Here is a 12066-nt window from a genome sequence, read left to right as displayed (position 1 = left end):
TAGGCTATATATGAATCCCAATTCTAAAGAGACAACCTTGTAGGCCTACAGTCTACATTTTATTTGTTTAACATACGTTACACGTTGACAAAATTAAGATATTTAAATAAGTATTGAAATTAAATACAACAACTTTTTGTTTGAATAGCAGGATAAATATTTAAAGGATTAACTAAGTTACAATTCATATATTAATGTATGAAAGAATTACGTTAATGGGATGTAAAAATTAAAGTCATGACCTGCTTAAATGAAATATATTACCGTAGACCCCCATGGACATCTTATAGACCCCCAATTTATTTTTTCACTTTCGTAGACCCCTTGGAAGTCTTCGTAGACCCCTGGGGGTCTATATAGACCACTTTGGAAAAAACTGAATTATTACTAAAGAAATTTTTTTTTTACGGAAATTTTTTTTCTTGAGGCTTTGAATAAGAGATTGACCCTTTACAGATCAATTAGATAGTCATCATATTACATCAGTTAGACCAGGATCACATCTAACTTCACTTTCATCTATCCCTTAGTTTGCTGGGCCGTTGGGGCACCACACAAGATCTGTCAACCTTCCTTTTTCATTCTTGTCTGTCATTAGCCTTTGATAGAATTTCATTCTGATATTCTTTCTGAAAATATTGAAACCTGCCTTTTTACCTGCCTGGGTAGACCACTTTGGGGGCCGATTTTGAGTTGAGTATTTCCACACAAATTGTCTTTGTAACCTTGTTTAAATTTGCTATTTATTTTAGCTCCAAAGTGTTAATCTAAGTATTACAAATACAAAAAACAAGTGTAGAAAAAAGAAAGTTCTGGAGTAGTCTAGACAGTCCATAAGATCATAAGACCCCAGATAAGGTTACCAGACATCTTCACACCTAAAGGAGGGGAAAAAGATGGATAAAACATTACAAATGAGGACCGAAAAAACACACTTTAATAACTAGGCTTACGGTGTAATTTATGAAACATGGTATTGATCAGTAAAACGCTTGTCAAGTTTCAAATGAACAGCTTTAAATATATACGACCAACACTGTTCACGTGTAGGAGGTAACCAAAAAAAAAACTTTCTACCATTATGTCCTTCAAAGGATTCCTGCTCAAGTCGGGATTCGAACTCGTGCACCTTGATTAATAGCTTATTATAAACATTTACCTCGTCTGAAGTTTTATATTAAAAGGATGTGGTGTATTTTTTTCTGAAAAAAAAAAACAACGTCTTTAGTATTAACTGTAATACCGGTATTTAATTTTAAAAAATTAAACAGTTCGCTTTCAGAATAAAGAAGCCATTGCACCAGAACGTAGCAAGATCTAAAATATCATTATGTCGGCTGTTCAATATCTTTTCTAGTTTCTTTGATCTAAACGGGATTGAAGGACGGATGGACAGTCAGACCACACAAAACTAACAGCGGCTTTTCCTCTTCCGGGGGCCGCTAAAAATGAGCTCATCAACACTTCCTCTAGTTTGTACACACGATACACCAAAAAACTAGATATTTATTTAAAAAAAAAAAAAGATATTTGGCTTTCGAAAAACGCGGCTTATCGTTCACCCGACAAATCATTCACCGACAACTTGTTCATGACAAATAGTTCACATGACAAATGGCTCACTAACAATTGGTTCACATGCCAAATGACTCACTAACAATTGGTTTACGATAAATTATTCCCATGACAAATGACTATCCACTGTGCTCTCAATTTTTGTACCATTTTACTATACAACTCCTCACCAAAACTAATAGCGCTCACTATACATGTACAGGCGTTGTAGACTAGCATGTTGCCATGTATTGTGGAGTGTATTTATGAAGGAATCAAGAAGAAAGGAGAGCGGATAATATGTTTTGGTTGTGTAGGCTGAAGAGTTTCTGATGAAACCACCAAGTAACTCATGTTCATAAATAAAGGTGTGAATGTTCACTCTAATGATAGTTATATCTCTTTAATTTTTAAATTATCATATCACCTGTGCTTTTTAAATACGGTTACTATCAATTTGAATATTATAATTAAAAAAAAAGACACAAAAGTGAGTTTTATCTTATTTAAATTATCATATCACATATGTTTCTACATACTGGTATGTATATTTACCGGGTGCTTTCAATTTGAATCTTTTTTTATAATTATAAAAACAAGAATCTTTTTGGTGAATTGTCCACATGAGTAATCCTATTACTACCCAGGTCTGGATTTATTTATAAGCAATGTAAGCTATAGCTAAGGGCCAACCCCCAAGGAAAAACTCAATTATAATAATCACAACATAGTTTTATGTAATTCATAGTTGACATTTGAATTATTATTGTATCTTGCTACACTGCACACAAAAAAACTCTAGATGCGTTGCAAAGTTGCTAACATCAACTCACTCTCTCTGTACCGGTATCCCATAATACCTTTTTATCACCAAGCACAAGATTTCCTGCTCATATCTAAGGGCCCTTTTTTTCTCCCACATATTTAATTAAACAAGAGGATGACTCACAAACTAACAAAAATTCAATATGAATGGTATCCTCACTTAATCTTGTATAATTTGCATTTTACATATGGTAATTTTACAAATGTTGTCATTCAAAAATATGCCATTAAAACAATCTTATGAAAAATAATATGTATTGTAGATCTATTACAACACCATCATTTAATCATTAAATAAAAATAAGTTCAAATCATTGACTTTGAAGAAAATAAAACAATTACTTAGTATTTATCAACATATGTTAAGTTCATGTTATGTCCTAAGCAATAATTATTTACTTAAAAAAATTGTTACTGTGATATATAATTAAAATATATCGTAATAACAATAAATTAATTTCTTAAAAAAAAAAACGTACAGGTATTAATTGAATACCTTTTGTAAGACCTGTAACATTATTCAATTGAATCAAGACTTTATGTTCATTAAGTAAAATTTAAAACAACTGACATATGTATTCCATTCTATATTGAAAAAACATTTTGTATATATTATCAATAATTATTTATGTCATCTATATTCTTGGACTATTATCACCATTATACTCCATTTCAAAGTGTTTCAGAGAAAGTCTAGTGTAATCAATATTAAATGACATTCAAAACATATTTATCATATTTTTTATTATCATAATATCTTCATTTCAGGCATGAAACAAACAAAACAAACTCATCAAGTGTTTACATGTTTATTTGAAAAGAATTGATTTCATTGTGAAAACTATTAAACAGAAGCCTGGCTTAAATCATAGAACAGTATTGAGCTAACTGGCTTTGCAGGTCATTATGCCTAAAATTATCTAAGTAAAACTATGAATTGAATGTCTCTTTCACTAACATTAGTTTGTAATACATGTTATTGTGAACAAATAATATGTCCTTCATATTCTATCGGAAGACCAGAAAGTTCTCTAAAACATGATACTGGTATAAAATGTGTAATTATTGACGCATATTCATTTCATTATTCTAAATGAATAATGGCAAAATATGTAGGTCACAGCTGGGACTGCATAGCCACAGGAAATACTGCATTCCTCATTAATCTTCGGACCTGAAGACAAGCCTAATTATTTTTGTGTTACAGTAAACCATGGCATGTTATTTAATGTTCAAAATATTGAAATAAAGTATTATTTATCATAACTAATTCTTGTAGATATTTAATACCCCACATTTAGACAAACAGAGAGTTGTTTTTTTTTTAAATATGCTAAAAATGATCAGATGCACCATTCAGAGCAAGTAAATAAAATGAAAACATTTTATGACAACTTAAACATCAAGTTGCCAGTGACAGATCTTTATGGAGAAAGCTAACCGCCCAATGCTCCGAAAGGCCCGGGAGGACCTAAGTCTTAGTCTAAACAACAAGTAGAGTGCTATCTTTCATCTTTGGGAGTCTATAAGAAATTCTTGAAATGGCCTTCAAAAACACTGGATTATGAAGGCCAAAAAAAAAAAAGAAAAAAATTTGAACAAATGTGAAGCTTTCTGAATATTTGGACTATAAGCATATGTTTGGTATCCTCAGTCTTAGAATCACTAGTTTTATCCCCCCCAAAAATTAAATAATGTAAGTGACATTTGGAATAATCCATTCTGGATGAATCTGAATAAATATCAGTTAAGGTGCACATTAATGTAATGCACCTGAACTGTATATATACACACATGATGCTTCAAAAAAAATATGCCAAAACCATTGTGCTATATTTAAAACTAAAGAAAAATGATGCCTGATAGGACACTAATTTCTTAAATAACTTCAAGTTTTTAGTGCAAACTGCTCAATGTGACCACCACTACCAGGACAGCATCAAGCTGATTTGAAAATTCCTCCCAAAAGAGCTTCAGGATGTCCCCTTCCTATGTGTTGTTAGCAGCTGTTGCTCAATCTTTCATGCTATTGATATTTACTGACAATAAAAACTTTGTCTTTAACATGCCCACACAGAAAAAGTTTCTGCCCTGTGACAATGAAAATTGTTTTTGCAAACTCAAGTACACAAAACAGCTTATCTGCTAAAGAATCGCCATTTTATGTGTATAAATATGTAAATCATCTCATGCCGTTAAAAAAATGAGGAATGAGTGAGTTTCTTTTGAGAAAAATTTCATGTAACTGGCTTTGTACCAAAATGAAGCCTCATGTTTTCATTAAATTAGAGAACTGTGTGATTTTTTTTTCACAAATTGAACAATGATATTTTAGCATAATGAATCATCTGGTGCTGTTTAAAAATTGATTTTGTTTTTACATTTTACTTTCAAATGGCTTTTCACCAGAATGAATGAATCATCTTGTGCTGTTTTAATTTTGAGGAATGAGTGAATTATTTTAGACTAATTAAGCATTGAAATAGCTTGTTCGTTCCATGTCAGAATTTATGATCTATAGGGCAGATGATGTTAAGGGCATCTGTTTCTGTGGCCCACAGTTAAGAGGGTGTCATGTGGCAGGCACAAAATACCAGCTGCTTTATGATGTTTTAAAGCTGATGATGTAGTGAATTTGCTTTGACAAATTTGCCATTAAAATGGCTTTTCATCAAAATGAATAATTTCATGCTCTTTTAAATTAGAGGATTGACTAAATTCTTTTTTTTTTTTTTTTTTTTTTTACAAATTTGACAATTAAATGGCTTTTTACCACTTATGAATCATCTCATGCTTTTTAAACAAATTTGACATTTAAATTGCTTTTTAACAGAATAAATATTTTCATGCTGCTTTAAATACGAGGATTATGTAAATTCTTTTTTACAAATTTGACATTTAAATGACTTTTTAGCACTTATGAATCATCTCATGTCTTTTTAAAGTAGAGGAGGCAAAGAATTCTTTTAGACAAATTTGACATTTAAATGGCTTTTTACCTGAATGAATTATCTCATGTCTTTTTAAATTAGAGGAGAAAGAAAATTCTTTTAGACAAATTTGGCATTTAAATGGCTTTTTACCGGAATGAATATTTTCATGCCGTTTTAAACTATTGGAATGGGTAAATTCTTTTTTACAAATTTGACATTTAAATGGCTTTTTACTAGAATGAATATTTTCATGCTGCTTTAAATTAGAGGATAGGGTAAATTCTTTTTTACAAATTTGACATTTAAATGGCTTTTTACCAGAATGAATATTTTCATGCTGCTTTAAATTAGAGGATTTGGTAAATTCTTTTTTACAAATTTGACATTTAAATGGCTTTTTACCACCATGAATCATCTCATGACTTTTTAAAGTAGAGGAGGAAGAGAATTCTTTTAGACATATTTGACATTTAAATGGCATTATGTCAGAATGAATATGTTCATGCTGCTTTAAATAAGAGGATCGATGAAATTCTTTTTTACAAATTTGACATTTAAATGGCTTTTTACCAGAATGAACATTTTCATGCTGCTTTAAATTAGACAACCTGGTATATTCTTTTTTACAAATTTGACATTTAAATGGCTTTTTACCAGAATGAATCATCTCATGATTTTTTAAAGTAGAGGAGGCAGAGAATTCTTTTAGACAAATTTGACATTTAAATGGCTTTTTACCAGAATGAATATTTTCATGCTGCTTTAAACTAGAGGATAGGGTAAATTCTTTTAGACAAATTTGACATTTAAATGGCTTTTTACCAGAATGAATCATCTCGTGCATTTTTAAATTTGAGGAGGAAGTGTATTCTTTTTGACAAATTTGACATTTGAATTTTTTTATTCCACAATGAAATGCTAGGTGAGCTTTTAAACTAGATTTATGAAACATTTGTTTTTGACACAAGTCACACTTAAATGTTTTTCTAAAGCAATGCATTAATTTATGGTTCTTAGAGATTGATGAAGTAGAGCATTGTTTTTCAGCAGAAACCAGCTGGAGAGTTCTATTTTCATTTGAACTATATTGTTCTTCATCTTTAAAGTTTCCAGCATGCAAATCTTTGTTAGGAGAGTTTCTAGGTTTATCTTGGTTTGAAACCATATCTTGATTTGGATATATTTTTTGCTGTAAAGTGAAACAAATAAGACTTGACTAAAATAATAAGTAATATTCTTTTATTCCTATTAGAAAATGAAATTCTTCAACAAATACAGAAGACTGAGAGAATACTTAAATAAGTTTTTAATATTTCATTCTCTTCAGTCAACAAGAAAAACAAAAAATACTTTTTTTAAAATCACAAAGCTTATATAACCTGTTGTTGTATCAATTAGTTTGGATCAGTTATATAATTAAATTTAAAATAGATCCACAGCGTACCAGCTTTATGCAAACTCTGCTCAAAGAAAGTTTTAAACAAATGTTTGCTTTCAGTTCTAAAACAATTTATGAATAAACATGACATTAACATATAATAATAGCGTTTTTTTCTTTTAGAGAGTGAGATAGCAAAAGTGGATGTAGTTTGGAATCTGGTTGTTGCTAGGCGATGGCACTGGGTCAAGGTCAATATTTAAATCCTCATCTGGGCCTACCTATGTTTCACTATATTTTCTTCACCTTCTTCTCATAATAACATTGGTACCTTAGTCCTGCTATTATAATATGTTACAAGTCATGTTTTAAATAGTCTGCAGTTTTTAAAGAATTTATTATTTATATAAATAAAATATTGTCCTACCTCTGATAAAATTGATTCCCAGGTTTGACGAATGAAGCTGAATCCAGATGTCTCTGGAAGGAAAGACATTTCTGTCTTCTCATTTTTCATAACATTGCATAGATCATTGGTAAAGTCTTGTTTCAACTCATCTATCATTGGCATTGAATGAATTTGTTCTTCAGATTTCTTTCTCAACAGAATTAAAGTTATAAATTAAACCAACAGAATTAAAGTTATAAATTAAAATCTCATTTTCAACATAGCTGTGAAGGGACTATATTTTTCTAGTGTCCCTTTTTATTAAGATAATTACTTCTTGATTCTATAAGATAAATGATCTTGGTTCTTCAACCTATGTTTATATACATATTTAAAAAGTGCCAACATATCTAAGCATGGTCAAAATTGTTTTGTCTTTAAATGGAAAAAAATGCATCACCAAATTATTTCAAATAAAGCTTAGAGAAAACAATTTTTAATTTCGTAGGTAATAAATAAAATATGTGTCTTACCTGTGTCTGTTCTTCTAAATGTAATTTAGAAGTTTCATACATGGAACTGCCGTCAGTCATTTCAGATTCTAATGACCAATCTATCTTCTCACTTTTTAGGATAGTTTTAAGTTCATTAGTAAAGTCATGCCTCATTTCATCCATGATAAGAGTTTCTGAAAGCAATCTATGCTTAAACTTTTAAACAATTTTTGAATGACATTTGTCAGCTTATAAATCCAATTTTGTCATTATAATTGTGAGGCTATACTATAACAACAATGGCTATTCCTGCAACATAAAAAAACAAACAAAGGAAATAGTAAACTTCTATGAATGTAAATTTTTATCAATACTGGTATAGAAAGTTAAACTCTGCCAAGTTGTTGCAACAACAAAAAAAAAACAAACAAGAAAAACCTGAGATGAAACTGTAACTACTAGTCAATATTTACAAGAGTTTGGAATTTTGTAGGACTAACTGGTCTTCTGAAGAGACGGCGTTTAGAAGTGAATTTATGTGTAATTAATGGAAATATTAAGTGAATATTACTTTGCAGACAACTAAGGAATGTGTGTTTCTAAAGTAACAGAAAAGAGGGCTTTGTTTTTGGTAGGATAGGTTGATGAAACCAAAAGAGAGTCTGGTTAATTCACTTTGTGTAGAGAATTAGGTAAACACAAAAAGGTTTGAAACTAATGATAGATAACTACAATACATTCTATTTTTTTAAGCCCATCTCTAGCACAGTGGTTAGTTATTGGCTTGAGCTCATATATAAAATGCATTTAAAAAGTGATCTTGATTACATTCACCCAGATACCTCATTCTTTTTGCCACCCCTTTTCCCAAATAGTCCAGACAAGTGATAGAATCATTGCACATCTAAAACGCTAAAGCAGGAAATAGCACTATAAAACTAAACAAAAAATAATTTAGTAAAAATATTTCTACTTGCACAAATTTAGATCATTTGTAATATTACTTTAATATTACTAGGAGTTGTGGTGGCTGAGTGGTAAAGTGCTTGGCTTCCAAACTGGGGATCCCAGGTTCCTGGGATTTTTACTTTTGGCATCTTTAGGGCGCCCCTGAGTCTATCCCGCAGTAATTAGTACCTGACTTAAGTTGGGGAAAAGTAAAGGCGGTTGATCATTGTGCTGGCCACATGACACCCTCGGTTACCGTGGGTCACAGAAACGGGTGACCTTTGCATCATCTCCCTAAGAGATCACAAGGTCTTTAATTTTTTTAAAATAATATTACTAGCAGTAGGCACCAGCTAAGCCCATTGATTTGTTCTTAGGCCTTTCATTGTTTGTTATGGCAAGAATTGTTCATAGGCTGGATTACCCCTTTCTTTTCCTTTTTTTAATTAAATAAAAATGGGCCACATTTTAACTATCAACATAACATACATTTTTAGCACGTGAATTAGCCTGTGAATTAGTGTATCAGTTTCAATGAAAATTCACAGCCTGATCTCTTTCTTTCTCTCTCTGGAACCCCTATTTCTAATTTTTCCTACATAGACTTGATTTGGAAAGATCTGCTTCATAAAGTGCCTTCGACATATACACAGTCTTACATTTTGAGCCTGTCGATTTCAGTAGCACTTTTACTGACACCCCCCAACCAAAATTTAGAAAGCTAGTCCTTCATGCACATTCCCATTTCTCTTTCTACACTTATCCTGATATTTTTTCTCTAAATAAAATATCAATTTGGTTTTATTATTATTTGACCCCTTTTGAATTTTAAGACCATTTCATGTAGATTATCATAATCATATATAATATATATGACTATATAATATAGACTATAGAAGTATAGAAAGACAGTATAATCCTACAATTACAATGAGTATAGGAGTATAGTCAGCATAGTTGTATAGAGATCTAGATTCTAGATCTATTACTCTAGTAAAGTATTATAACTATAACCGAGTACGTATATCTAGTAATTTAAGTATTAATAATAGTAATAATAGACAACTAAGACATACATAGATCTAGTCAATCTAGTCATAGATCTAGATTATACTATAAGAAAGACTTTCATAGACTCTATATTAATTATTAATATATCTACAGTCTACAGAGAATCATACTAATCAGCTAGAATGTCTAGCTCTACTCCACTGACTCTAGTCTAGTTTAGTCAACTTTAGATCTAGTTAACAATAACATAGATAAATTAGATTAGATCTAGTATTTACCTAGCACTACTTTGACATCCTTACTCTACTGACCTATTAACTGCTAGAGTCTAGATTTCTATATAGATCTAGATATCTAGTTTTGAAAAAGTCAAAAAGCATGGCTAGACTTACCGACTTCCAAACCCATGGTCACCGTGCCATGGTGCAGTGGCGTACGTAAGGGGGGAGGGGTGGGAGAATTTTTAAATCCCCACCTGGGGGGGGGGGGGGGCAAATGGGTGTCCGAAATTTATTTGTAAATACATACATTAATATATTTGATTGACAAATAGTGTTAACGGGTGTCTTTTTTTTTTTCAACATTTATGGATTAAATTTATAACAAAGACTAAACCTAGATCTCTATCACTCAGTAGGCCTACGTTGACATTTAAAATTTTTTTTCCCACAGAGATCAAAGTTGTTTTTTTTAAAGTTACTTTTACATTTTAAACTTTGTTGCCACGAATAAAACTGCATGATATAGAGTCTACAGCGAATTCCAGGTATCTTGTTACCTTTACAAATAATAGATCTAAATGGCGAGTATTTTATGACTACACTAATTAACCTTGAAGCAAAATTTACAGAATCGAGTGTAAGATCTAGATAGGTGCTGAATGTTTTTTTTATGGCAACTGCTTTCTGCCATGTTTGACCTAGACGAACTCTCCGACAGAATAATCTTAAGGTAGTCTTGCTTTTGCATCGTATTTCACTTTGCTTTACATCTGTCGTTCGTTGAGTAATGTCTCTGCATTTTCAGCTACCGATGGTTTCAATAGTTTGGAATCAGTTGGAACGGCGCCTTCGACACGGAGGTCACGGTTGGAATGATTCCCCGAGTCTTCTACTCTTCAGCAGTTGTGATGGTGAATACAGCAGTCCGCTTATCGGAGTATTTCTATAGACCTACTCGAGCATAACGAGATATGGATCTTTCCCACTTTTGTATGCTTTGAATCCTTTTGCTTTCGCACAAAACATAAACAACCAACAATGACGTAATATTAAAAATATTAGCACAGAATCTTCTTCATGCAGTGGAAAATTAAGAATTTTTTTTACCTATCTGGAATTCTGGTCAAAGCTCCTGCGCCCAATTAATATAGTTCAGAAGAAACTACAAAAGTCTGGACTGCATATACGGGAAGCTGCTGAAGAAATTAGTACCCTTTCATGCTATCTGCAAAATGATGAGAAACTGACAAAAACCCAATCCATCTAAAGAGCAAAAGAAGGTAGTGAATACTACGGATTCCCTGTAATCAAAACAATCAGAAGAAAGAAAAGACTTGATGGGAAGCTGAGTTCTAATGTAGGACTGTCAATAGAACTGCAATTCAAACGTGTTGCGACAGAAGTGCTGGACAGGTTTCATATGGAGATGAAGGGCAGACTCCAAAGGCTGGAAAGAAAATGGATACCTTTGGTTTTCTTCTTTGAACCAAGACACCTGTTAGAGGAAGACGCGCTTATGACAAGCTGTACCACTTTTCCTAATTGTATGATGAAATAAGTGGCAAATCGCTTTTTCAATGAAGTCATTGATGCACGAGCACTTCTCATCAACAAACCAGTAATACAATCACCAATAGACATATTGAGGAAACAGGCTTCATATTGTAATTACGTGTGCTCAAACCTTGCAACCTCATCCGAATACCGCTAACTCAGGCCACATTACGTCATGTGAGAGATCATTCTCAAAGCTCAAGTTCATCAAAAACTATCTCAGGAGCACAATGACGCAAGAAAGGCTTATCATGGCTTTAATGTCAGTGAAGTCAATAGTGAATACTAGAAAGTATCGATGTAGGTGATGTTATAGATTTCTTTGCTGCACATAATGCACGACGTGAAGCGATATCAATTGAGATTTGTCACTTGTGCATTATTTAACTAATAAACAACGGTATTATTCATTAAAAGAGTCTTAATTATTATTTTTTGTTAAGTTTACTGATCTACTGAACTAATTTGATTTTGGGCTTATATATTTTTGCGTACATTATCTCATGTCATATGTCGAATGTCAAAAAGCAAGGGGCCCCCAAAGAGATCAACCCCCCAGGCCCCCAAATCCCTAGTTACGCCCCTGCACACCGGATGTGTGATAAAAGCTGGTCCTCATGGTTTCGGTCGCGCCCCCGATTACCGTCGGAAAGTGCGTAAAACGTCATTATTTTTGCACCGATCTTTTATATTAGAGCAGCGGTTCTCAACCTTTTTACAATCACAACTCTGTCGCGAGCCCCCCCCCCCTCACACGCAC

At 32.2% G+C, this 12066-nt stretch overlaps 1 protein-coding gene across 3 annotated transcripts; it reads right to left on the bottom strand.

The window, feature by feature from the left end:
• Nucleotides 1-3172: 3172 nt before the first annotated feature.
• On the bottom strand, nucleotides 3173-9993 carry LOC106078578 (zinc finger protein 287-like). 3 transcript variants are annotated; one of them, XM_013239477.2, is made up of 4 exons: nucleotides 9924-9993; nucleotides 7612-7881; nucleotides 7118-7285; nucleotides 3173-6501 (listed from the first exon to the last, which is right to left on the bottom strand). In XM_013239477.2, the coding sequence occupies exons 2-4, from the start codon at nucleotides 7753-7755 to the stop codon at nucleotides 5290-5292; spliced, it is 1524 nt and encodes a 507-aa protein (XP_013094931.2). In that variant the 5' UTR covers nucleotides 7756-7881; nucleotides 9924-9993; the 3' UTR covers nucleotides 3173-5289. The 3 variants fall into 3 exon arrangements, with proteins under 3 accessions (XP_013094931.2, XP_013094932.2, XP_055875181.1); XM_013239478.2 differs by having other exon boundaries at nucleotides 9810-9935; XM_056019206.1 differs by lacking the exon at nucleotides 9924-9993 and adding an exon at nucleotides 9597-9751.
• Between the last annotated feature and the right edge of the window lie 2073 nt (nucleotides 9994-12066).

This window comes from Biomphalaria glabrata, chromosome 2 (genome assembly GCF_947242115.1).
Source record: "Biomphalaria glabrata chromosome 2, xgBioGlab47.1, whole genome shotgun sequence".
NCBI classification, from domain to species: Eukaryota; Metazoa; Mollusca; class Gastropoda; family Planorbidae; genus Biomphalaria; species Biomphalaria glabrata.
This window is presented reverse-complemented; position numbering and strand designations above follow the sequence as displayed.